At 52.5% G+C, this 24,331-nt stretch overlaps 3 protein-coding genes across 11 annotated transcripts; 1 reads left to right on the top strand and 2 right to left on the bottom strand.

The window, feature by feature from the left end:
* Window positions 1-335: 335 nt before the first annotated feature.
* WBP1 (WW domain binding protein 1) lies at window positions 336-2,812 on the bottom strand. Its single transcript, XM_021005344.2, has 4 exons — window positions 2,272-2,812; window positions 1,561-1,663; window positions 1,170-1,346; window positions 336-1,021 (listed from the first exon to the last, which is right to left on the bottom strand). Exons 1-4 carry the CDS (start codon window positions 2,332-2,334, stop codon window positions 513-515), a joined length of 852 nt encoding a protein of 283 aa, XP_020861003.1. The 5' UTR covers window positions 2,335-2,812; the 3' UTR covers window positions 336-512.
* Window positions 2,813-2,822: 10 nt separating this feature from the next.
* Window positions 2,823-6,554, bottom strand: INO80B (INO80 complex subunit B). The gene is made up of 5 exons (XM_021005342.2): window positions 5,593-6,554; window positions 5,014-5,215; window positions 3,823-3,941; window positions 3,558-3,727; window positions 2,823-3,451 (listed from the first exon to the last, which is right to left on the bottom strand). Exons 1-5 carry the CDS (start codon window positions 5,648-5,650, stop codon window positions 2,915-2,917), a joined length of 1,086 nt encoding a protein of 361 aa, XP_020861001.1. The 5' UTR covers window positions 5,651-6,554; the 3' UTR covers window positions 2,823-2,914.
* Window positions 6,555-6,928: 374 nt separating this feature from the next.
* Window positions 6,929-24,271, top strand: RTKN (rhotekin). 9 transcript variants are annotated; one of them, XM_021005333.2, is made up of 13 exons: window positions 6,929-7,268; window positions 7,619-7,743; window positions 16,129-16,328; window positions 18,365-18,426; window positions 18,619-18,672; window positions 18,814-18,931; window positions 19,129-19,350; window positions 19,725-19,819; window positions 19,930-20,036; window positions 20,330-20,440; window positions 21,743-21,911; window positions 22,253-22,357; window positions 23,498-24,271. In XM_021005333.2, exons 2-13 carry the CDS (start codon window positions 7,633-7,635, stop codon window positions 23,860-23,862), a joined length of 1,719 nt encoding a protein of 572 aa, XP_020860992.1. In that variant the 5' UTR covers window positions 6,929-7,268; window positions 7,619-7,632; the 3' UTR covers window positions 23,863-24,271. The 9 variants fall into 9 exon arrangements, with proteins under 9 accessions (XP_020860992.1, XP_020860996.1, XP_020860999.1 ...); XM_021005337.2 differs by having other exon boundaries at window positions 6,930-7,268; window positions 7,656-7,743; XM_021005339.2 differs by lacking the exon at window positions 6,929-7,268 and adding an exon at window positions 15,631-15,796 and having other exon boundaries at window positions 7,680-7,743.
* The last annotated feature ends 60 nt before the right edge of the window (window positions 24,272-24,331 follow it).

A 24,331-nucleotide genomic window follows, 5' to 3' on the forward strand; every position in this document is an offset into this window, starting at 1 on the left:
ATTCCTTTAGTCCCTCTTTGCTGCTGCTGGGGATCAAGAGCCTCATGTGTGGTGCAGGGGAGGGAGACGGGGGGGGGGGGGGGGGGGCGGGTTCCTCTGTTCCAAAGCTCCTGGTCCCACGCCTGGAACTCTTCATCTCAGGTGTTGCCCCACTCATCTCCAGTAGTCTTGGTGGCAGGTGGTGGTAAAGTCAAGAGTTTATTTTTCTAAAATAAAAGTTGCCTTCCTGTGACTTCTGGTCAATTAGGATCCCCTATTTTCTTCTAAACTCCCCTCATTTGAATCTTTTGCTGCCTTTAACCCAAAGCTACAAATAATTCAAATTCACACCTGGCTAGTTAAATCTCTTTAATAAGGAAACCTGAGGTGTTGAGTATGTGTATGGGACGGCAACCACCACTCTTTTCCTATATGTAATTGCCACAGCCAGAATCCCTTCCCCCAGGGCCCAGACTTTCCTAACCCCTTTCTGGCTGACGCCATCAGGGATGAGTGACCCAAGTTCCAGGACCTCACAGAGCACAGCTCTGCCTGGGCCCAGGCCCTTCCGAGGAGACTGGGAATTCGCAGGGAACAGGATCGGCAAGGGCTGAATTTATGGAACAGACACTGCTACCCTGGAGTGGGAGTGGCTCTGCCCACCCCAGTTTGGCAGGACCCTGGTCAACTAAACCATGGCAGGTGCCAGGACACAGCTCAATTCCTGAATCCCCAGTCAGCCTTCGATGGCGGCAGGACCGATTTGGGCATGCTGGACTCTCTCCTTCCCTCACATCCCCAGGCTGACCCTGGGCAACCACTCCAGCCTCACTCTCCCATTCTACCCCCTGTGGGTGGGTCCTGGAAGAGACTCCTACAGGACCAGGTGGGGAGGGGGGACAGCTGGAGGCACAGGAACAGCTGGTGCAGTCACTGGTGCTGGGTGATGGGGGCCCAGGGGCCACGCTGTATGGGGGAGGTGGAGTTCCAGGGCGGCAAGCTACATCCTCATAGGCAGGAAGCTTGAAAGAGGTGAGAACACCTGAAAAAGAATAGATAAGTCAGGGGCCATGAGTGATTTGATATGCAGGGAATGGGAGGTGGTCAGTGCCTAGGCCAAGTGGGATAAGGTTGCATAAGGAAACTTGGAGTGTTTTACCCTCTTGGAAACCCTAAGGTCAGTGGCTTACGTAAGTCAAGCATGGAGCCCCCTGAGCCAGGGACACTTCCATGGTAGGCTCCATGATAGGCTAACAGGTTGATCTCACGCTGGCGTTGTTGCTGCTGCAGGCGGAGTTTGGCTCTACGATGGCGGAAGGCACAGCAGCAGCTAAAGAGGATGAGGATGGTCCAAAGCAGCCAGAACCCTGTTGGGATGAGGGGTGAGGGGCAATGCATAAGCTTCAGAGAATGACCCAAGAGAGCTGGAGAAACTAGGCGTTCCTAGGACAGGAGGTGAAGTGGGAATGGACGGGTGGGGGAAGAGGAGTAATCCCTGTGGAATCCCAGGCTGTCCCTGGGACAATAAAGGACAATTATCCTTTGTTGGGAAGGGGATGGGAGGCTCCCTGGGACACTCACACCAGAGCTCATAGTAGTAGGTGCAGCAGCCAGTTTCTCCACAACAGTGGCCACTCTCACAGACATAGGGCTGATTGTTCACTCCCGGGCACAGCTCTCTAAGCTAGGAGGAGGAAATGGAGTCAGAGGAAACTACAGTGGGGGGGGGTGAAGGAGAGGGCACTCAACTGTAACAAAGAACAGAGATAAGACTTGTCTCATCACTAGGGAGCAGAACTAAGCAAGGAGGAAAAACTGCACAAGCCACATTTCCTTGGACATAAGTGAAGAACTTTTAATTATTAGAGCTGTCCAGCAGTGAAAGCCTCGATAAGTGAGCTTCATGTCAACAAGAGAAAGGAGCTCCAGCGTCTGTAGCATAGCTCCAGAGACTCCCCAGGCTTCCCGCCACATTGAGCTCCCTCTACCTCCTGCCGCGAGCCTGGGCAGGCCGTACAAGCCCCCCGAAGATGACTGGACTGAGTCCCCCAGGTGGGATCCCCAAGAAACGCCCATCACCCTCCCCATGCCCTGAAACCAAATGGGATACAAAGACATAGAAGCTAGATGGGCCACACCTATCGCGACACCCAACGTGTTTCCCAATGAGCAAAGAAAAAGGTACTTCCAGGTATCCTCAGTCCCCGTAAGGAGCCAGGTGAAAGAGGACGGGATCGCCAGTCGTGACAAGTTACTGGCCTGTCGCGACAGCAGACATTAGCTTCACGATACCTGCCGCACCCGGAGAGCCCCCCAAGTTTCGCGACTGCCGTTCCCGGAACCGGCCCGCTCCATGCCGCTGCCTACAGGCCCGGGCAGGGTGCCACCTCCTCCGCCGGCCAGCCTGCCACTGCTTTCCGGGCCGCAACCACCACAGCCCCGGCCCAGACCATAGCTGCTACCGCCGCCATCGCTATCCGGGCTCACAGCTACCGAGCTTCGGAGCCTCTCAGCCAATCAGCAACGGAGTTGCGTCAGATCGCCACCAATCAGGGGCTGCTTCTCGAAACTCGACCAATGGAGACAGCTTTCTAAGGCACTTCCGGAGACCAATGCGCTGCCGCGTCTCCACCATTCACCCAGACAACAGGAGCCCAGAGACAAAGAGTGAAGAAGCAATAGCCCAAAGACTATGATCAGCAGCACCAACAACCAATGGGAGGCATTAGTCCCGCCTCGTGGGAACCAAGCCCACCAACTAACGTTCTGAGCCTCAAGAGAAGGCCGCTTTTTCGGAGAGCAGTCTCGAAGGATTGGCTGAGCTTCGCTCAGCAACATGCGCAGGAGGTGGGGAAAAGGAGAGCCCGAAGCGGATGTCGGGGGAAGACGGAGACACCGAGGAGCAGGGGTGAGGGAGGGGGAAGGGCGGGAGTCCTCAGGTAGCCACTAGGGGGCCCGGCGGGGCAGCCCCCGCGCCCTCGGGCAGGCCGAGCAGCAGCTGCAGGTTGATGCGGTAGCACTGCAGGCTGCAGAGCGGCTGGCCCGTGCGCGAGCAGGCGTAGCGCCGCGGGTGGGGACAGCCCGGAACGGAGCAGCGGGGTCGAGGGCCCGGAGGCGGAGGGGGCGGCGAGGCAGGGGCCGGCGTGGGGACGCCCACGGGGAAGGACAGGGTGGCGCCGCGGACCCCACTGCTGTAGCGGACCATGGGCGTGGCGGCCGGCGGCCGGCCCCCGCGGCGCTCCCCACGCACGCCCCCCCGGCCGCCGCGGCTGCTGGGGGCTGCCGTCTTGGTGAGCCTCTCGATCGTCTGGTTCTTGTGCTCCTCGGCCCGGCGGGCGGCCTGCAGGCGCCTCTTCCGGGCCCGCTCTTCCCGCTTCATCAGCATCTCCTCCGTGAGCGCCGGCGTGCCTGTGGCCGCTGGTAGGGCGAGCATGGGCGAGGGCTGGCTGCGGGCCTTCTGCAGCAGGGCTCTCTGCGGGACACCGAGGAGGGGCCGACGGTCAGAGGCAAGCTGGCCGGGCTGCCCTGGCCCCTTCCCCGCCCCCGCTGCCGTCCCGGGAAAGCCACCACCCACCCACCTGTCGGGCTGTGAGCAGTCGCTCGTTGATCTCTTTTTTCAGGTCCCCGTTGTCGTCCAGCTCGCCCTTCTCCAGGGCGTCCAACCAGCGCTGCTCTTCTTCATCTTCTCGGCCTCCCAAGCCTCCAGCCAGCTCCCCAAGAGGGGAAGGGGACAGGTTACTGTCTTCATCTGGGGACAAAGGTTCGGGGTCACACAGGTTAGCCCAATCCAGCAAGGCCTCCGGGCAGGAGCTAATTCCCCCAGCCCCCGAATCTCTCTCTCACCCAGCCAGGCTCGGTACTGCTCAATGGGGACTCCTTCCATTGGCTCTTCTTCATTGTCCACAACCATGAGGGGAGAAGGGGACCGGGGCTCCTCAGGGATCACAGTGAAGGTGGGAACGCTGGAGAAGAAGGACCCACCCCAGAATTCCAGTGAGACACCTGGTCAACATGTTCTTTACCTTTCCCCTCTCCTTTTGTCTAAGCTAAACCTGCCTTTCCTTCTTGGCTCCTCCTATGAGCTCCTTTCCTACTCTCCACATTCAGGATACCAAATTAAGTCAACAAGTCAAATCAATGGGCATTTATTCCTTTTTAAAAAAAAAATTTTTAAGGCAATTGGGGTTAGGTGACTTGCCCAGGGTTACACAGCTAGTAAGTGTCAAGTGTTTGGTCTGAGGGAAGTCAGGTCCTCCTGACTTCAGAGCCGGTACTCTATCCACTGTGCCACCTAGCTGCCCCCAATGGGTATTTATTAAGCACCTTCTTTGCACCAGGCACGTGCTAAGTGCTAGAGATCCAAAGAAAAGCAAAAACAGTCTCTGCTTTCAAGCAGGAGCTCATATTCTAATGAATACTGTATCATCCAGCCCAGCCTCCTGCTTCCTCCCAGTGTCATCCACCTTGGGCTCATTTTGGTGCCATGGATAAAGTATCGGGCTTGGAATCAGGAAAACCCATCTTCATAAGTTCAAATCCAGCCTCAGACCCTTACTAGCTGCATGACCCTAGGCAAGTCACTTTACCCAGTTTTCCTCAGTTTCCTCATCTGTCAAATGAGCTGGGGAAGGAAATGGCAAACCACTCCAGTATCTTTGCCAAGAAAACCCCAAATGGGGTCACAAAGAGTCAGCACTGAAACAACTGAACAAAAAACAAGAGCTGGCCTCACCTCAAAAGTCAACCAGACCCTCCTCCCAGTCTGAATAAGGAGGGACCTCTTTAACTTTCCCTAACTCCTTAATCTCCCACACCAGTATGCAGTATAGCCCTACTAAGAGCTCATTCCCTCCCCCCAAAAGGACACACAACTCCAACACAGTACCAATCTGGGAACTCAGCACTGCCCATAACGTCCCAGGATCCTGAGTCCTTTCTTGGGAGGGAAATCCCCAGACAGCCCCTCCCCAGCACCCCAAATCAGAGCCCATGACACTACTACCCTCCCCTGGAGACACACAAATTCGCACTTACCTTTTGGTGCCCAGGACCTGGCCTCCCAGCTTGATCCTGAGCTTAAGCTGGGCTGGAGCTTGGGCAGGACCAGAAGCAGTGCTGGGGAGGGGGGGGCCGGGCCCTTCCTCCTGATGCTGCTTCTTCTTGTGTTTCTTCTTGTGCTTCTTATGCTTCTTCTTGTGGCCACCGTGGCCGTGGCCACTCAGTTCCAGCTCTTCCCCTGGGGGTCAGCGCCTTTAGATGGGGGTGCGGGCAGGGGAAGCACCCGGGGCACACAATTTGGGCAGGCATCGGGGGCCCTTCCCGGGAGCTGGGGTTCGGGGAGGGGATGGAAGGGGGGCTGTGGCTAGGCCGGGCCGTCTCCATGGCAACCAAGGAGGCGCCAAGGGGGGAAGGAGTTCCCGTTGCTATGGAGATCGCGCGCAGGTCGGCCCAGTCCGACCAACCCAGCCAGGCCCGACCCGTACGGGCTCTTAGGAAAAAGCGCTTCGGGCTCCCACCCCCGTTGCCCCCCGCACGGCCTCAGCTGCGGACCCAGAATCTCTGGGAGGCAGGCCCTTTTCCACCTGGGCCTGAACCCTCCCAAGTACCACCTACCGGGTTCAGACCCCTCGGCGGCCCCGGAGGCGCCTCCGCGTCTCCACAGCTTGCTCATGGGCAGCCGCAGCTAATACGGACTGGAAAAGACAGAGACACACGCGAACGACCCCCTTCCGCCCCGCGGAAGCTTGCTCCCGGAAGTGAAATTACTCCCCTTCCGCTCGTGCCCAGGGCTGTCAGCCATCTTCGTGCGGGGCTGCCCCTGCGCCCAAATGCCTCCCCTGCGGAAACAGAGCCCGTCCTTGGGGGTCCAACTTGGGTTCCTCTCTGCGGCCGAGGGGCGGGGCTGGGGAGCGGCTCGGGGCCCCAGGGATCCACCTTCGGCATTCGCACACGCACGTATCCCCCTCCCACTCCACGGTCCCGTAGACCTGAAACACCTATTTCTTTACCGCAACCTCGGGTGAGAGGTTTTGTGCTCAATGCGGTGGAGAGGAACTCTTATTCCGAAGGCAGATTTTTGCGGGTTGAAAAAAAAAGTATAATTCTTAAAGTTTTGGGGGTTTTTTTTTAAGCCAAGCCTGTAAAGTAGGAAGTGCAAGTATCGTTATTCCCATTTTACAGACGAGAAGACTGAGGGAAAACGTCTTGAATCGTACACTGGATCACACAGCTAGGGAACGTAAGGGTAGATGTACTCCAAATCAATAAATACAGGGTGTTATCTTAGTGCCGCTTTAAATCCACGCTAGAATTTTGCAACTATTAAAGCCACTAAACTAAGCTATTACAGTTTAAAATGGCACTAAGATTTGTGGACACTATTTATTAAGTGCCTACCCCATGCATAGGTGTGTTTTTTTTCTTTGTTTTTTGTGAGAGACCTAGACCCAAAGACAAACAAGAATTCTCCCCGTACAGACTCTCGACTCAGTACTCTTTCCAAAATTTCACGTTTTGAGCTCCCGGAAGTTGAGACTTTCATTTCTGCATTTGTTTCCCCAACACCTAACGCTGTGTCTGGAACATAAACAGGTGCTTAATAAAAAAAGCTTGTGCATCTAATTATCTGATTTTTCACTTCCTGTTTCTCGGCCTTAGTTTTCTCCTCGGTAGAGTGAGAAGATAGAGCTCCAATGTCCTTTTCAGTTCTGATTTGATTCTAGTATTCTTCCCTATACCCATTCCTATGCTCTTTCAGAGCAGGGGACTGTTTTTGCTTTTCTTTGTATCTCTGGTGCTTAGCACGTAGTAGGCGCTTAATAAATTCTTGTTTACTTCACATGCGACACATGTGTAAATAACCATCCTGCCCCACACACATGCACACATGTATCCACAATCAGAGCAACGCTCCCCTCATTCCAGCGTTCACCTGTACGTACATCCACAGCAGCACCTACAATGCAGAGTTTTCAACCACACCAGTTTCTTCCCAGATTTTCACTTTCTGCTTTGCAGTCCTAGAGCCTTCTCTAGGGTGTCCCTAAGCAGAGAACTGGACCGCTTGGGAACTGGGAAGAAGCCATCTCCTGCCAATTAGCAGAGGGGGTGGAGCCAGCAGCCCAAACATGCTTCTTTGGCTCCGCCCTTGCTTCAGGTAAGCCGACCTCCCTCTCGGTCCCCAAAAACCGTCTCCAAGCCTTAGTTCAGATGGGATGCTGTCCTAACCAACTTCACTGTTAATGCGGGGTTAGCTCAGGTGTCCGCTCTGGGGCGGAGCTCTTCTCGAGGTAATTCTGTACTGAGCGTTCCTTCTCATTCGTGTCCTAGGTGTCCCTCCCGAGGCCAGGGGGCGGGTGAAGTTTGGCAATAGAGTAACTGGGAGATTCCCGGGCTTTGAGAGTGGGTGAGGGGGCTGGGCCAGGCGTGGCTGGGCGTGAAGGGACGGGACAAAGCCAGGCAGGACAGGACAGGAGCCCAGAGGAGATGAGAGGAAGTCCGGAACTGAGATTAGGGAAACCCGAGGTTTGCTGGTAACAGAAAACAAATCGAAAAAACAATCGATCAAGCAGACAAAAAAAGCCTAAAGACCAGGCGGCCCGGGACAAAAGAACTAGGGAAAGGGTCTGGTCCATTCCAGTGTTAGACTGAAGAATGTTTTCCCGGAATCACCGCAGTCGGGTCACTGTAGCCCGGGGTTCTGCCCTGGAGATGGAGTTCAAACGCGGCCGCTTTCGCCTCAGCCTATTCTGCGACACCCCAGAGGTAGGAGACCCTCCTCACCCCTCCCAGCGTCTGTCGCTACCTCCTACGGTTCGCCCCCCTTCCCTTCGCCAGTAAGGGGTGGGGCAAGGGGTGGACCTTGCAAGTGCCACAATCAGGGTACCAAGGGTGTTGGCTTAGAAAGGTACTAACTGCGGCCCTGGCCGACTTTTCCCAGCCTCTGCTGTGTTCGATTGGGCTGGCCCAGTCAGGGAAAATATCCAGGTTGAGCCCCATTTCAGTGGCCCCAGTTAAGACTTCAAAACTTCCCGAAGTTGGTCCCTCTTGGCCCACTCCATGTTCACGCACCTGCAACCCTTCCATCATGTTCAGGATACCTGGAACCCTCCTCTCCACACCAAAACCACCCTCTTAGGCCTGGTTCTTAGAATTCTCTTGGACTTCAGAAAGCCCTCTCTACGTCCAGTCTGGAGACTGATTTAGGTAGAATTGACAAGTGGTAGATGCTTGAAATGGAGATGTAAATAGTTCCTAGCTCCAGGAGCTGGAGTAGCTGTGTGGTAGAGAATAGGGGACACCAGTTCCTTTCCACTTCCCCTCACCAACTATCCATCTTTGCTAAATGATTAGGCTCTTTCCATGGGTTCATTCTTAGGAATTAAGGCTGGAGTTGGACCAGGGATGATCCTAAATGTCCAAGCCATAGTCTGGGATACTTATCTGGAAGAGTTACATACATGCATACAGAGAGAGAGAGAAGGGGAATGGGGATTGTCTTTATAGTAGGGTGTGTGTGTGTGTGTGTGTGTGTGTGTGTGTGTGTGTGTGTGTGTGTGTGTGTGTGTGTGTGTGTGTTTGTGTATGGTTGTTGATTGTTGGGGGACTAAGAGGGAAAAATCCCTGGAAGAGGTCTCCAACCACCTAGGGTCAGTGCCTTTCACTCCAAGGTTTCATAGCGTGGTGAAAGTTTAGTTTAGTTAGAGGAGCTGTGTTTAGCCAGATTTGGCTGCCTGTGTGATGTTGGTCAAGTGATTTCCTCTTTTTGGGTCTCAGTTTTCCTAACCAAGCATCAACAGCATCCTTGTACTAAATCAGGGGTTCTTAACCGTTTTTTTTTTGGTTTGTTTTATGGACCCCCTTGGAATTCTGGTGAAACTTAAAGATGGCCTTTTGGGAACGTGTTAAAGTGCATAAAATAAAATACATAGAATTACAAAGGAAACCAGAGGTTAGTGAAAATAAGATGTAATATTTTTCCTATCTAGTATCTGGCTTCCTTCTCCCTCCGGACCTGAAAAGGATTACATATAATGGCTCCACCTGCCCATTCCTTCACTCCCCCCCCCACTACTCCCAGCAGAGATTCCGGTTGTTCCCCCTGGGAACAAAGGCCCTATTCATTGCTCTCTCCTCACCTACTCTTCTCTCTCAGCACTGCTGCCTCTGGGAAGGGAAGGGCTGGGAAGGGCTGGGCTGACTACTCTGAAATGCCACCCGAAGATTCTGTATACAAAGGATCACCAACCCTGACGGGGTAGACCCAAAAGTCAGAATCCTAAGGCCTAGGAATTACTGAGGTGTTTATTAGGGTAAAACTTTTAAGTCGTGGAAGGAAAAGGCTGTCCTCTCCTACCAGTTGAGGCCACCCTAAACTTCAATCCAAGAGGTGGAGCATGGATCTGAGGGTGGAGCTGAAAATGAAGACAGCTGCCAGCCTGAGCTAGGCTGCAGAGTTTGGGAACACAGTCCTAGGCTAGAGGACACTCTGGACCCGAGAGACAGGGGCTGGGCTTGGCCCCGGGATAATAGGGCGGGGCCTGGATTACAGTGACCTTCTGGGTCACTGTGTGCTCCAGTGGGAGGGGGGCAAGAGCTGCAGCTGGCGGGGGACGGGCTGGTTTCCTGTCTGGAAGGGAAGGGGCCCAGAGAAGGGAGTATGTGTACAGGGGGGAAAGAGCTACATGCAGGCCCTACCCACCTAGCCCCCTCTCCTTGCTGGAACAGAGTGAGGTAACTGGGGAGGCTGGACTGAGTTGGACTGGGCTGGACTGAGGCGGGGCACAGCAGAGCATGGGAGGGGCAGTTTGGAGTGGATGGGCTATTCTCTGCGACTCACCCGTTTCCACTTCCCGGGCTCAGTAGCTGCCTCACTTTCTCCACACATCCATCCTCCCCACTAAAAAGCTGAACCAGAGCCAGGTTTCTAGTTGGAAGCCTCCAACCTTCCTTATCTGCTCCTTGAGAACCCTTAACAACCATGTGAAACCTGCAGCCAAATGCTGCTTGACCACCCCCCCACCCTCTGAAAAATATCCCCATTCTGCCTCTCCCCCCCCCATGCCATCACATTACCCCTCACCCCCATCCTTGTACACATTGGCCCTCTGTCCACTGGGCCAGTGATGTGGGCGGGGGCTAGGGAGGGAATGAAAGGCCCTTTCTCTTCCACAGCTGGGGAAGCAGCTGCCATCAGACCCAAACTGGATGCTCAAGTCTGCCTAGGGGCCCCCTCTGCCACTAGCCCCCCTCCCCTCAGTCAATTCTCCAGACCCTCCCTTCTCCCCTCCCACCTTCCTTTCCCTTCCCCTCCCTCTATCCCTTGCTCCCGCCTGGGGCGGTGTCAGCAGCAGTGGAGAAAGTTTGTCGTGGCAGCCTAAAAGGCCTGACTCCAGGGAGTTAGGGGGTTGAAGGGAGGAATCAGGACTGCTTCAGGGCAGAGCTGAGGGCCACAGAGATGCAGGACAGATTGCACATCCTGGAAGACCTGAACATGCTGTATATCCGGCAGATGGCGCTCAGCCTGGAGGTAATACCCCCACCCCCACCCGCCAGGGGTGCATGTCGATCTGCATGTGCCTGAGCCTCACAGAACTCTAGTCTGCTGGAGATTGGGGAAGGGGAAAGGAGAGTCCTTGCAGGATTATATATCCGTAGGCTGCATGAGAGTGGGTTTCATTGTGTCTGCCCCAACCCCAAACAGCCATCTAGAGAGCAGCCCAAGCTATGTTCCCATCACATTGTGTTGCTCACTGCCCTTTCTCCCACTCCCCACCCCCACACATTCTGGAAGTTGGATATTGGCATGTGGCTTTTCTGGAAACTAGGAGAGCGGTGAGGATTAAGAGGAGAAACAGCACCGTGGAGTGGAAAATGGGCAAGTCACTTCCTGGGCCTCAGTTACCTCATCTGTAAAATGGGGGCAGGGAGGGGAGGGGAGGTTGGGGCCAGGTGGCCTCTGAAATTCCTTCCAGAAAGAGCAACTCTAAAGTTGACAGTAAGGAAGCTAGCTGAGATAGGACAGATTAGGAGGTGGTCAGAAGCATGACAGCCAGTGGTTATGAACACAACCTGGGGCTGGGGTACAAAGGGAAGAAACAGGCCTGGGGAGTACAACCTTGTACATGCCCATTCCCATTCACCCACTGTATATCCAGGAGGCCTTCCTTACCCGTTGAAATCATATACATCATCTCTGCTGACCGTCTCTTCCTTGCAATCTTATCCCTTGTGAGTTATGCTTACCATCATGGCCTAAGAAAATTACTGTTAAATTGAATTGAATGGCTTAGAGCTCCTTTCTCCTGCATTTTGGTCTCCACCAAGGTAGGGCAGGGTGTGGAGAGGGACTTGTGAAAGGTGCTTCTTGGACAAGAAGACTGGAGTGGGTGGAATTAATCAGGAAAAGAAGACAAATTCTGGAGGTGACTTTAATGTTTGTTTGAAGGAGGCATAGGAAAAACATTTATATATACACATGTCACCAACCTGGGTTTGAGCCACTTATGATCTTGAGCAAATAAGATCTTTGCGCTTCAGTCTCCTCCCCTAGAAAGTGGGGATAGTGTTACCTGCATTACCTGTCTGTCTCATAGAGTTGCTGTGTGAAAAGTTTTATAAACCTTTGAGGTCATAGAAATGTGACCTAGTAGTTGTATTGTTATTATATGTGGAGCAGCCAGGGCAAACGATGGAAGGGATGGGGGTGGGGGAATCATCCTGAGGAGGATCTGAGTCGAGAAACAGAAGTCTACCAAAAGTAACAGTACTGGAAACACTGAAAGGAGCAGTCAGATCTGAAGCTTGGGGTGCTACTGGGAGACCACTGGAGACTAACAGCAGGGAGTCTCAGAAAAATCTGGGGAAACTGCATTTGAGAACCTGTCCTAGAAGAGGTAATCCATTGTCCAAACGGGGAGCTAGATATAGATTTAAAAAAAAAATAAGATTCTTGGGTTCTCCTATATACCTGGGGCAGAGAGTGAGGAGGCATAGGGGAGCAAAGGTAATGGCATGCTGTGCTGGCCGTAAAGGAGAGCAGTCATTTCCGATGTTGGGCTGAGACTATGGTCTACAGACCTTGCAAAGTCCGACTTCAGGGTCCAAAGCTGGAAAGCAAAATGTGTAGGTTGTAAGATGTTTTTCCCCTTCTTGTTTGCCCTGGGCAAAAGGTTCTCTCTACTACCTTCTTTCCCCACTTCGAAGTTCTTATAGGTAATGAATAGCTTCCAAGGTGAAATGAAGGGGTCTCCACGCACTGGGCAGGATCTTGTTTAATCCTTCCTCTGTATTCTGCCCCCTCCACACCAGTCCTTGTGCTCAGCAGGTAGAACTTTGCCCATAGATCCCTGACTCCTTTAGAGAGGAGAGGGTGAGAGTGGATTGGCAGCAAGCTCTAGGTGAGGGGCTATCTCCTTAGTGGCCTACTGCTACAGCCCTCCTTCCCTCCATTTTTCCCGGTGGGTTACTGTGGCTGGTCTGGGACTGAGTACCCAGTTCCCCTAGCCAGGGTGGAGATGGGGGGGTGGGGGTGGAGCTCCAGGGCGTGGCCATCATGGGGTGGGGCGGGGCTTGGACTTGTCGGGCCGAATGCTGTGGGTGGGGGCTGCTGCATTTGAGGAGGGGACTGCCTAGACCCCGGGATGATGGCTCTGTGGCCTGAGAGAGGTAAAAGGCTGGACATATGTCCCTGCTACCCTGGCCTCACCCCGCCGCAGCTGCTCTCGCGTCGGTTTGGAGCTGATGTCACCGGAGCTCCTGAGCTCTGGAGGCGTGAGGAGGACTCGGGAGCATTCCGGCAGAGCCTTGCTGAGCCGGCCCGGCGCTGGCCCTCCGGCCTGCAGCCCGGGTTAGCTAGCTCCTCACTTGTCCTGGCCCGGCCAGTCAGAGTCCGGGGGCCAGAGCCGGCGGCGGAATGGATGGAGCCGAGGAAGGACGAGTAAGTGATGCCCAAGGGAGAGACATTCCGGGAGGGAGGCTCTTCAGCCTCGCAGCCCCGTCACTTCCACCTAGAGTCTTGTGGTCTGTGCCTGAGGACACCCGAGTAGGAGAGAGGCCCTGGGAACAGACCCGTGTTTTAGGTACGAAGGAAATCCTATTCCCTTTCCACTCAACCACACACCCCTGCATAGCCCACCACTGCAGAGCTCACAGCATGGCCAACCCCAGGGCAAGCAGGCAGCTAGCAATGACACATGGGTAAATCCCGATGGACTTGGGGGGAACTGGCTCCCCGAGGTTTTCTCAGAGAAGACGATTAGAAAGGTACTTTATTTGGAGAGGAATGAAAAGGGAGAATTCCAGATAGAGACATCAGGGGTGAAGGGGGCTGAAGATCAGTAGGTAGGGGACTCAGGGACTCAGGAAAAAATACTGGCTTAGCCAAAGTAAAAGAAGCTGAAGTTGGGAAGATGGGGAGGGGCCCCATAAATCTGAGTTTGAAATGTCTAGCGGAGGGGATTAGCTTGAGGGAAGAGATAGAGGTAGAGGTCAAGGAACTCCACAGGGGGAGAACCCTCCTCTTCCATTAGCTGCCCGCCTAAAGTTTTGGGTGTGGAGAGTAGCATGAGATAGAGATGGAGAATGAGGGCAGCATGAGAAGTGAAGGCTGAGGGATGACCTTTGGGGATGTTATTTGGACTTTCTCAGACCAAGATCCTGGGGACCTGGGCTTAGTTCACTAACTTTAGCTCAAAAAAACAAAAGAAAACCGGTAATGGTTCCCCTCTGGCTGTGGGATAAAGGCACACAAGGTCCTCACATGCTGCATTCTGCCACTACTCCCCTGTAGAAAAGTCTTGGTCCAGGCCAAGCAGACCCTTTGCTTGTTCACTTCACCAGGAAACTGGTCTCTCTCTGCCCTCCTCCCATCAAAATTCTAGCCATTCTTCAAGGCCCAGCTGAAATTTTCCCTCGTCTATAAAAACTTATCAGATTGACCCAGTTAACAGCAGGCTTTTGATTATCTCCAAATTCTTACATAGCATTTAATATTTGTCTAACAGACCTATGACACACTGCCTTCTGTTGTAGGTGTGTGTGTATGTCTGGATCTCCCCAGTGAGTTTCAGAACAGAAAGCACACTTTCCATGGTTTTATAGCTCCCATAGCACCCAAGTACAGTGAGTTGTACATAGTAGTTGCTTTGCTGGTTGGATCCTGCTTACCACCTGGACCTCAATGTCCTCATGTGTAAAGTGGGTAGGGGGTTCTTTAAGCCCCCTTCTACTCTAACATTCTATTATTCCTTGCTACTCTAACCAAGCCTCCTGCCTTCTCTCCCTGATCTTCCTATATTCCTTTCACTCTTCCTTTCATCTATACTGCCTCACTCTCAATTTTTTTTTAGTATATATAGGTCCTTTTCCTTTTTGAAATCTCTTTTGGGGTGCAGACCTAGTAGTGGTAATGCTAGGTCAAAGGGTATGCATGGCTTTATAGCCCTTTGGGCATAGTTCTAAATTGCTCTACAGAATGGTTGAATCAGTTCACAATTCCACCAACAGTGCATTAATGCCCATTTTTCCCGCATCCCCTCCACCATTTGTCGTTTTTCTTTTCTGTCCTGTTAGCCAATTTAATAGATATGAGGTAGTACCTCAGAATTGTTTTCCCGTTATCTAACTTAATCAAAAGATCTATGCTTTTCCTACTTTCACTTCCTGAGATGAATTTAACTAAGATTCTCCCCCACCTTCTTCGGAATACAGAACTGGGCTCAGGGTAGATAGGTCTTCTTGCCCTAAAGTTCTAGGTTCAGACTGACCTGTAGGTCAAATGGGCCAGAGGAGTCTGTAGTGCCCCTTCCCAACTTTTTCCCCTTCCTTCCCCCCCAACATATTTTAGGGATCCTCTCAAAATTTCAGACCCCTTCCCACCCTTGTAAGATTTAAAGTAGGAGAGCAGCTAGGTGGCAAAGTGGATAGAGCTCTGGCCTTGGAGTCAGGAAGACATGAGTTCAAATCCAGTCTCAGACTCTTGACACTTACTAGCTGTGTGACCTTGGGCAAGTAACTTAACCCCAACTGCCTCACAAAAAAATTAAAAAAAAAAAGATTTAAAGTAGGAGATTCCTTCCTTCCACAGAGTTGCCCTCCAGGTCTGGCATCTCACAACTCTTAAACCTTCATTCTGTGTTACAGGATAACATGTATTGCTTTGTGGCAATTCCCATGATCTTTTCAGTGGGTTCAGCTTCCCAGCTAGAGTATAAGCAGATGAAAGTTCAGTCATTTCAGTCTGTGCCTAACTCTTTATGACCCCATTTGAGGTTTTCTTGGCAAAGATACTGGAGTGGTTTGCCATTTCATTCTCCAGCTCATTTTACAGATGAGGAAACTGAGGCACACAGGGTTAAGTGACTTGCCTGAGGTCACAGAGCTACAGTAAGTGTCTGAGGCCAAATTTGAACTCGGGTCTTCCTGACTCCTGGCTCACCTCTCTTATCTACTGTGCCACTTAGCTGCCATAAGCAGATGAAAGGGACATGTCATTTCTTTGGTGATTTGGTGATTCCCCTAGTACCCAACTAACCCTGAGTCATTCATTCAATACTATTTGTGTGTGGTTGGGTACCTAGTCTATGCAATATAATATTAAGGTCTGAAGATTCAAAGATAACTAAGACACAGTCTATTCCCTTTTCTCCAAAGTCTTACTCTCTAAGAGGGGGAGATGAGGGAGCAGTGTGTGACGTGTGCATAAGAGAAGTACTCAGAGATCATTTCTGCCCTTGAGGATGTCTCAGCAGAGCATGTGGCCTTGGAATCAGGCTGTACCATGAAGGTTTAACAGAAATTAATAGGCAGAATTGGGAAGGTAGGTTGGAGTATGGTATTAATAGATTGTGGAAGGCTTTGAATGCTATAAGCAATGGGGGAGCTATTGGAGATTTTTTTAAGCAAGGGGAGGCTTCTCCATGCTTTAGAAAGATCAAAGCAATGGATTAAGACCCTAACTTAGGCAATGTGTTTAGGATAGATTGGAGTAAGGAGAAAGAGGAGGCAGGGAGACAAATTTAGGAGGCCACAATGACAATTCATTATTTATTTAACTCAATTTCTCCCAGGGCCTTCCTTGACTCTAATATTAGGGGAGAGGGTAGGGGTATCCTGCCTCTCCGGTTCTACTACTTATGTCTCTTCCCCCAGGATACAGAGCTGCAGCGGAAGCTAGACCATGAGATCCGGATGAGAGAAGGAGCCTGCAAGCTGCTGGCTGCCTGCTCCCAACGGGAACAAGCCCTAGAGGCCACCAAGAGCTTGCTGGTCTGCAGCAGCCGCATCCTCAGCTACATGGGGGAACTGCAGCATCGAAAGGAAGCACAGGTGCTGGGGAGGACAGCAAGGCGGTGAGCAGGGGGAGGAAGAGGAGAAGACAAGTTGGGGACAGGGGTGGCTCCTGCACTAAGCAAATACTGTCTAGAGCCAAAGATGCATTTAACTGATACATATTGAGTGTTGGCTGGGTGTGCGGTGATGCCCAATTGATAAAGAGGACTGAACGGGACAGGCTAGCATGGGGAGTATTAGGCTGACAAAAAGAGTTTGGTGCATGTGGTGTCTAGGAGCTCTGGAATGGATGGAGGGACCCCTCTGGAATTACTGTACTCCAATGCCTGAACAGCCCTGTGCCCAGAATCACATCAGGCATCACGAACTGGTTTGCTCATTGGCTGTGACATTATAAGACAGGATTCCCCACAAGCTCTTCCAGAGTGGCCTTGAACACAGAACACAGTTCCATGGAGTTGGATATGTTCTAAGCAAGGAAGCTGATAGGATCCCCACCAGCTCTTGACAAGAATGTTAAAGGGGGTAACTGCAAGAAGGGAAGGTGGCAGGCTTTCAGAAATAGTTCAAGCTTTGGGACCTATTGGAATAACCAGAGTTGTAGGGGATTTAGTGGGGAGGCTATCTGTGCTGTCAAAGATTTGGGGTCCAGTGTTGGAGAGACACAAAGCTGCTGCAAACTGAAGACTACAGACAACAGGGTTTGAAAGAGACTGGGTCCATGCAGTGCACTTTCTGCATGAGAGGCATCATGGCACCGTGAATCAAGGACTGGGCTTGCGGGGAAATGAGTTCAAATCCCACCTGAGACATCTACTAGCTGTGGTGACTAGCTCAGTTTCCCCATCTGTAAAATGTGTGTGGTGGTGGGGGGGTGTGGATGGACTACTGTACATGACCCCAAAGGTCCTTTCCAACTTTAAATCTGTAATCCTAATTGGTAAAATTTGATGAGCACGGTAGGACTCCAAAGTATTGGAGATAAGTGTTGATGGGGGAAAGCCTTAGAGTTTAGATCACTGTAGTGGAAAGCTGATTTGCCAAATGGCATCGAGAAAAGGCACTAGTTACATGGTATGGAGGGTAAAGGAGAAGTTGGCATGAGGATCAATGTAGGATTTTGACCTGAAAGGGACCTAGTTCAACTCTCTAATTTTAAAAATGAAGAAACTGAGAAAGGTGAAGCAGCTTCCCCCAGGTCCCAAAGGTAGTAAATGTTAGGGCCAAGATTCCTAGCCAAGTCCATTGGAAGTTCTAACTGCCAATCCAGAGCACCATAGTCCCTTGGAATACAGTGGCAGGTCATCAAAAATAAGCTTCAATGCTTTTCCCATTAATCAGCCCACCAGGAGTTCCTTATTAATTGCCTGATGTGTTTCTTTACACTCTTGCCTCCCAACCCTCCCTCACCCCCACATCCAAATACATGTCATCTATATATAAAAAGGAAGGGTTAATGGGATGTGGGGGGTGGGGAAGGAGATGAGTAATGTTAGTTGATTAATTAGGAAAAAAAAACCTTGGTATTTATAGAACGATTTTGTTTGGAAACTTCCCACTTGAGACTCATGATACCTGTGAGGTAGGTATGATGTGTATTATTATCCCCATTGTACAGATGGGGAAACTGAGTCTCTGAGAAGCTAGGTGACTTGCCTCTGGTCATAGAGCCAGTGCCAGAGAGCAGGATTCAAACTGAATTCTCTCTTATTCCTAAATTTGGCACACTTTCCTACCATGGAGGAAGGGACCCAATAAAGCAATATTGTTATTCTTACAAGGCATCTGTGCCAAAGAGTGTGTATAAGTTTATACAGGACTCTGTAACCATTTGCATATACAGGGGTGGAAGCATATTAAGTGATCGCTGGCACTGATAACTGATAATGGAATTCTTAGGGCCATACAGCTCCTTGTACTTTATCCTTTGGTCGCCCCCAATATCTGCCATGTCAGTAAGCTGTCATCCAGGCACAGGAGGGAATTCTGGGTATCAGGATGGTCCATAATCCCTGTGTTTCTGCAAGAGGTTGGAGGGGGAAAAGGAGAGGTGTTTAACTACCATAACATGCTTATTTCCTCCCCTGCACCCAAGGCCTTCAGACACTGGGCCCCCTGATGAACGCTCCCCATGTCGAGGCACAATTTGTATCTCTGGTAAGGAACCTCCGGTTCATCTTCACTGACCCTTTACCTCACCCCATCCTGGCATCCCCTTCCATGACTCTCCCTGCACACAGGCTCTGTCCCTGGGGCTAAAGAATATTGTCCAAGTGAATATATTTTCTCTTGGGGTACCTCCCTTCCTCTTGTGCTGTCTCAACCCACCCTGGTTCCCTTCTCCTCTAGATATCCGAATCCCCCTCATGTGGAAGGACACAGAATATTTCAAGAACAAGGGAGGTAAGTCTCACGGACTGCAATCTTTTCCCTGGGGAGTGAGCTGGGTAAAGACCCCAAGGACTCTTATCTGCTCTGTTGGGGGGGGGGGCTCCTAGCAATGTCTATCAGTTCCTATTTGACATTTGGCTTCTCTACCTTCAGACCTACATCGATGGGCCGTATTCCTGCTGCTGCAACTGGGAGGGAACATTCAGGACACAGAGATGGTCCTGGTAGACAGGACCTTAACAGACATCTCCTTTCAGAGCAGTGTTCTTTTGTGAGTTCTTAATCCACTCAGCCTTCCCTACTCTCCAACCTAGCCCTGATCCTTGGGAGAGGGGCCCAGGGTATGTGTCTGAGGAAAGGCAGGATATGGGCGATGCTGTAGGACTCTTCTCCCTCTCCCACAACTCTCCTGGGGTCTCCCTGTACTCCCTCCAGACCCCTTTCTCATCTCAGCCCCATCTTTTGCAGTACTGAGGCAGGACCAGACTTTGAGCTGCGGTTGGAGCTGTATGGGGCCTGTGTAGAAGAGGAGGGAGCACTGGCTGGAGCCCCCCGGAGACTGGCCAGCAAGCTCAGTAATTCTCTGGGCCGATCCTCAGGAAGGCGTGTTCGGGCTTCACTGGAGAGTGCTGGAGGCTCTGGAGGTAGCAGTGCGGCCAGCCCCATCCTGCTCCCCACTCCAGCTGTGGGGTAAGACATTGTCACTGGGCCCTATGGCTCTCTCCAGTGGTCTCTGAGCTTCTCCTTGGGCTACCGTGGAAGAAGGGTAGAGGCATACCGCCAAAGAACATTGACATGGGGAGCAAGGATAACCATTTACAAATATGTGTATTGCCCAGGATGTGTCTAGGTGATTCACAGCAAGGTGGGCCAGGCTCAGAGTGGTTTCAAGAGGCCTTGAAGGGTGGTGATCCTGGAGTGGGATTTCTAGTGAAAGAAGCAATGCCTCAGAAAACCCTCAATGAGAAGGGAAGAGGAGAGTTGTTTCACCCTGTGGTCATTTGATTCCTCCTGTGTTATGATCTCCGTTCTTTCTCCTATCTGTTTCTTTGTCCCTCCCACAGGGGTCCCCGATACCACCTCCTGGCCCAGACCGTCCTGACTCTGGCTTCAGTACAGGATGGCTTCCGCACCCATGACCTCACCCTCACTAGTAATGGTGAGTGAGCGAGGGTGGATGGGGGTGAAGTCTAATTCTGGATGGAGAAAAGAGGGGCCCAGTTAAAGGGCCCCCCCTTCCCTTTCCCAACATCACTCTGTTCTCTCTAGAGGAAAGCCCAGCCTGGCTACCCCTCTACGGCAGCGTGTGTTGTCGTCTGGCAGCTCAGCCCCTCTGCATGACCCAGCCTGTCATGAGTGGTACCCTCAGGGTACAGGTGAGGACAGGGAAGGACCAAAGGAGGCGGGGAAGGAGAGAGAAGAGACAGTTGTGTAGAGGAATTGTTTTAAGGAAGAAAGGCTAGAAAAGAGGATCAAGCTGTCAGAACAGGATCTGTGGGATCAGAAGTAGATAAGTGGGGAAATCAATCATCACCTTAAATTCAGGCATAAATGAGACAGAGTGCTACTGAGAGGTACCAGGTGAGGGTAAAGGTGGGCTGGGAAGGATGGGGAGGACAGTGGTGGTAGAAAGTGACTTCTAACTTGGTTTGTTTACCCTGGCCCATAGAGCTGGGGCCAGGTACATGGCATCCTGAAAGGAACAAACCTTTTCTGTTATCGACATCCTGGGGAAGCCAACGCTCAGGAAGATCCATTGTTCACCATTGCAATCAACAAGGTAATGATGCCAGCTCGGGGACCCCTCAGCAGTGGGGGGCTGGGGAGGATCCTCAGCAGCACATGGGAGGACACCCTTTCCAACCTCTGACGTGGACCTTGTACAGAAACGGGGCTCCCACTCACATAGGCCTTAAGGACAAACACTGCTCAGCACTGACCCCAGACTACAGGGAGCCTGACCTGCCTCCACCCAAAACAGCAGAACAGCTCCTGGAAATGGAGCCATGCTCATGACTGGCTCATGCCAAGATCCTCTGGCTTCAGATCCCACCTGAGACGTTTACTGTGTGATCTGGGTCCTTACTAGGTCCTGAGGCCTCAGCTTCATCTCTGAAATGACTTCGGGTCCCATGTCATTTGTCCTTTATTTAGAGGTCTCCCTCCCTTCCTCTTTCCCCCTTCTTTTCCTTTGTCTGCTTCTCTGTCAGTCTTTTAGCACTTAACCTTACTCTGTCTTTTGGTCTAGTCTTACTCTTCTTTCAGGTTTTCCTCCCTTCTTTCTGAACAGGGGTTCCTTAGCTGTTTTAAGCCATGGTCCCTTTTATGTTTTTTTAGGCAATTGGGGTTAAGTGACTTGCCCAGGGTCACACAGCTAGTTAAGTGTCAAGTGTTTAGTCTGAGGTTGGATTTAAACTCAGGTCCTCCTGACTTCAGGGCTGGTGCTCTATCCACTGAACTACCTAGCTGCCCCTCATGGTCCCTTTTAGCCATCTGTGAAACCCATTGACCCCTTGTCAGAGTATCGTATGCAAAAAATAAAGCATGTAGGATAACAAAATAAACCAGTTCTATTGAAATAGTTATCAATATACTTTTTTCAGTATTTTTTTTAAAAACAAGGTCAGGGACCCTAAGTTTTAGGACCTTAGGAGATATTCAGTTCAGCGGATCTCTCTTCCACTCTGCCCTATCCGTTTTTCCTCATGTTTGGCTCTATCCAGCTCTACCTTTGGCCTCTCACTTTCTGACGTTTTGTGAAATCTGGGCTTCAGTTTCCTTATCTGTAAAATGAAGGGATGGCAGGGGGCTGGATTTGATATTTGCCAGGGTCCAGCTGTAGATCTGTCCTAAATTATTTTGACCACCAGTCATGTGAGGTTCTTTGTCCGATGTCTTCCCTCAGCCTTGCATCCTGTCTGGCCGTAGGGTCACTGACCTCTCTGGTCAGAGGAGGATGTGCTAGTAACTGATTATGTCTCCACCTGGCAGGGCCCTCCATGGGGCCTGCAAAAGAAGGAACAGGGAGGAGGAAGGTGAATCTGGTACGTGGGCTGGATCTGAACCTCTTCCCTTTCCCCAGGAGACTCGGGTCCGGGCTGGGGAGCGGGACCAGACCCTGGGGGCACCCCTCACCCTCAGCATCAGTAACCAGTATGGGGGGGATGAAGTGACCCATACATTGCAGATGGAAAGCCGGGGGGCCCTACAGCGATGGATGGAGGCCCTGTGGCAGCTTTTCTTTGACATGAGTAAGTGGTGTAGGGTGCTCCTGGGGAGGGTGGGGCAGGGGGCCTGTGGGGCTCCTGGGAGGCTCCATAGGTAAGCTTCATGGTCTGCATTGCTTCTGTGGGCTCTTACGGCCTGGGGACCATGGGGCAGGTTCCACAGAATTCCAAGAAGGCTCTAAGTGGCAGGAGAAATTGCAGTCCAAGTCTATGACTGGAGGACAGCCTGGCATCGTCCTGTTAGCCTGACACCCTTCTCTGACCAGTGATTGAGAGGGAGGGTTTATTAGAGAAAGAAGCCAGGGTGAAGGCGAGGCACCCAGTGGACCCATCATGGCCAGCACCCTCTTTCTCCCCTCCTGTAGGCCAATGGAAGCAATGCTGTGATGAACTCATGAAGATAGAAGTCCCTCCTCCACGAAAGCCACCCCCTGCACTGGCCAAGCAAGGCTCGCTCTACCATGAGATGGGTAAGGAAGACTCCATGCATGGGAACAGGAGGGAGGTGGCTGCAGGAGGCCCCGAGGATGGAGGCAGGTAGATGGAAAGGGGTCTCCAGGAGTGGGCACATCATCTTTGAGCAGAAATGATATCCAGCTTGCTTCTCCTTCCTGTCTGGCCCCTCTCTTCTCACTCATTCACCTCCAGCTCTGTCCTGTTCTCAGACCCACCTACCTCCCCCTGCCTTTGACTTGTTCTCAGAAGACCCACTGCCTCGTCCCACTGTCACCTCTGACCCTCTTCTCAGACCCCCTCCCCTCCCCCACTGTCACCTCTGACCCTCTTCTCAGACCCACTCCCCTCCCCTACTGTCACCCCTGAGCCTCCCCTTAGATCCCCTCCCCTCCCCGACTGTCACCTCTGACTCTCTCCTCAGATCCACTCCCCTCCCTCAGTCACTTTTGACCCTGTTCTCAGACCCACTCTCCTCCCCCACTGTCACCCCTGAGCCTCCCCTCAGACCCCTCCCCCACTGTCACTTCTGACCCTCTTCTCAGACCACTGTCACTTCTGACCCTCTTCTCAGACCCATTCCCCTCTTCCTCTGTCACCTCTGACCCTTTTTAAACCCAGTCCCCTCCCCCACTGTCACCCCTTACCCTTTTCTCAGACCCAGTCCCTCCCCCACTGTCACCTCTGACCCTCCCCTCAGACCCACCCCCCTCTCCCTCCAAGGTCTGCCTTTCTTCTCCTCCCTAGGCCTGTTTTCAGACCTCTCCTTCTGCTCTTAGATTCCCCCTAAAATGGTTTCTTTTTGTAGGGCTCTTCAGGCCTTTCCCTTCCTAATATCTTCTTTTCTGTCTCCCCTTCTTCATGCTGGTCTTGGCTCCGGGGACCACTTCCCCCTTTTTTTGGTTTCTCTGGGCCTCGCCACCTTCTCCCCCTCCCTCCCCTTCCTCAGCCTTGGTCCCAGGGGGCCCAGGTGAGGGGCTACTGCTCCAGGATAATGCTGTATCAGCCGAGATTCGGGCTCTGCTCTCCTCCTATTACAGCGAAAGGTGACAGCTGGCCTGGTGGCTGGGAGGGGGCCTGGGGGGTTGGGATGGCACAGAGAACGTCTGGGCTGAAGCTCTGACGTGTACCCCCCCAATCCCCTCCTGGTGCTACAGCTATTGAACCTCTAGATGACATCGCAGCAGTGACGGACATCCTGGCCAAGCGGGAGGGGCCTCCCCTGGATGTCCCCCCACACTGGCTGGCATTATTTACAGAGAAGCTGCCCACCTCAAAGCTCCCAATCCACGCACCCCGAAGCCCCTCTCCACCCCGGGCCTGCCCAGGCCCCCGAGCCACTCCCTGGGGCCGGCCCCGTACCCTCTCCCTGGATGCTGCTCCCCGAGGCCGGCCTCCTCTTCCTCCCCGCTCCAGCTCTAGTTCCAGCTCGGGCTCTGGAAGCCCTGCCCCCCGACAACGGTCCCCACCAGCCCAGGGTTTCCGGGCAAAAGCCCGGCCCTGGCTCCAGTCACCTGTGTGAGGCATTGTAGGAGGGGGTGCTACTGAAACAGGGTAATGCTGGAAGAGGAAATGCCTTCTGATGTCACTCAAGGGAGTGATATCAGGGCAGGGTCAGTGGTGCCACTGATGAGGGTCTTGGGATGGCCACCTTGATGCCTGGCTCTGCTGTGGTTTTGGTGGGAGTGCAAACCCCTCCCTAACTGTGGGGCCACCACAAGGGGACCTTGTCCACAGCTGGCTGGTGGACCCCGGCCACTTCCTGAGAGAAAACTGGAACACTCCCAGCCCAACTGCACTATCCCCACCTTGGGCAAAAGTGAGGCAGGCAGCCCTTGAGGTTCTGGGAGGAGGGAGTTGTAACTGCAGAAAGGGCGCCTGCACCCATCGCTCGCCCCAACTCGGTCAATTAAAGTCTATTTAACATCGTGGAGTTGAGCTCCAGTGTCTTACTGTGGGAGGAGCAGCCAGCTCCCAGGCTTCTATAAACC

Source organism: Phascolarctos cinereus, unplaced genomic scaffold (genome assembly GCF_003287225.1).
Source record: "Phascolarctos cinereus isolate Bilbo 61053 unplaced genomic scaffold, phaCin_HiC Scaffold_9;HRSCAF=440, whole genome shotgun sequence".
Classification (NCBI taxonomy): Eukaryota; Metazoa; Chordata; class Mammalia; order Diprotodontia; family Phascolarctidae; genus Phascolarctos; species Phascolarctos cinereus.

Bases quoted from the DNA above. Each gene is read 5' to 3' on its own strand.
- RTKN (XM_021005333.2), top strand. From the start codon at position 7,633: ATGTTTTCCCGGAATCACCGCAGTCGGGTCACTGTAGCCCGGGGTTCT. The intron at 20,441-21,742 runs GTAATGATGCCA...CCCTTTCCCCAG, and splicing joins TCACCATTGCAATCAACAAG to GAGACTCGGGTCCGGGCTGG. The intron at 22,358-23,497 runs GTAAGGAAGACT...CTGGTGCTACAG, and splicing joins CTCGCTCTACCATGAGATGG to CTATTGAACCTCTAGATGAC.
- INO80B (XM_021005342.2), bottom strand. From the start codon at position 5,650: ATGAGCAAGCTGTGGAGACGCGGAGGCGCCTCCGGGGCCGCCGAGGGG. The intron at 5,216-5,592 runs GTAGGTGGTACT...GCTGACCCCCAG, and splicing joins CGCCGAGGGGTCTGAACCCG to GGGAAGAGCTGGAACTGAGT. The intron at 3,452-3,557 runs GTGGGTGGGTGG...GGTGTCCCGCAG, and splicing joins GACTGCTCACAGCCCGACAG to AGAGCCCTGCTGCAGAAGGC.
- WBP1 (XM_021005344.2), bottom strand. From the start codon at position 2,334: ATGGAGCGGGCCGGTTCCGGGAACGGCAGTCGCGAAACTTGGGGGGCT. The intron at 1,664-2,271 runs GTATCGTGAAGC...TCCTCCTCCTAG, and splicing joins GGGCTCTCCGGGTGCGGCAG to CTTAGAGAGCTGTGCCCGGG. The intron at 1,347-1,560 runs GTGAGTGTCCCA...TCATCCCAACAG, and splicing joins CTACTACTATGAGCTCTGGT to GGTTCTGGCTGCTTTGGACC.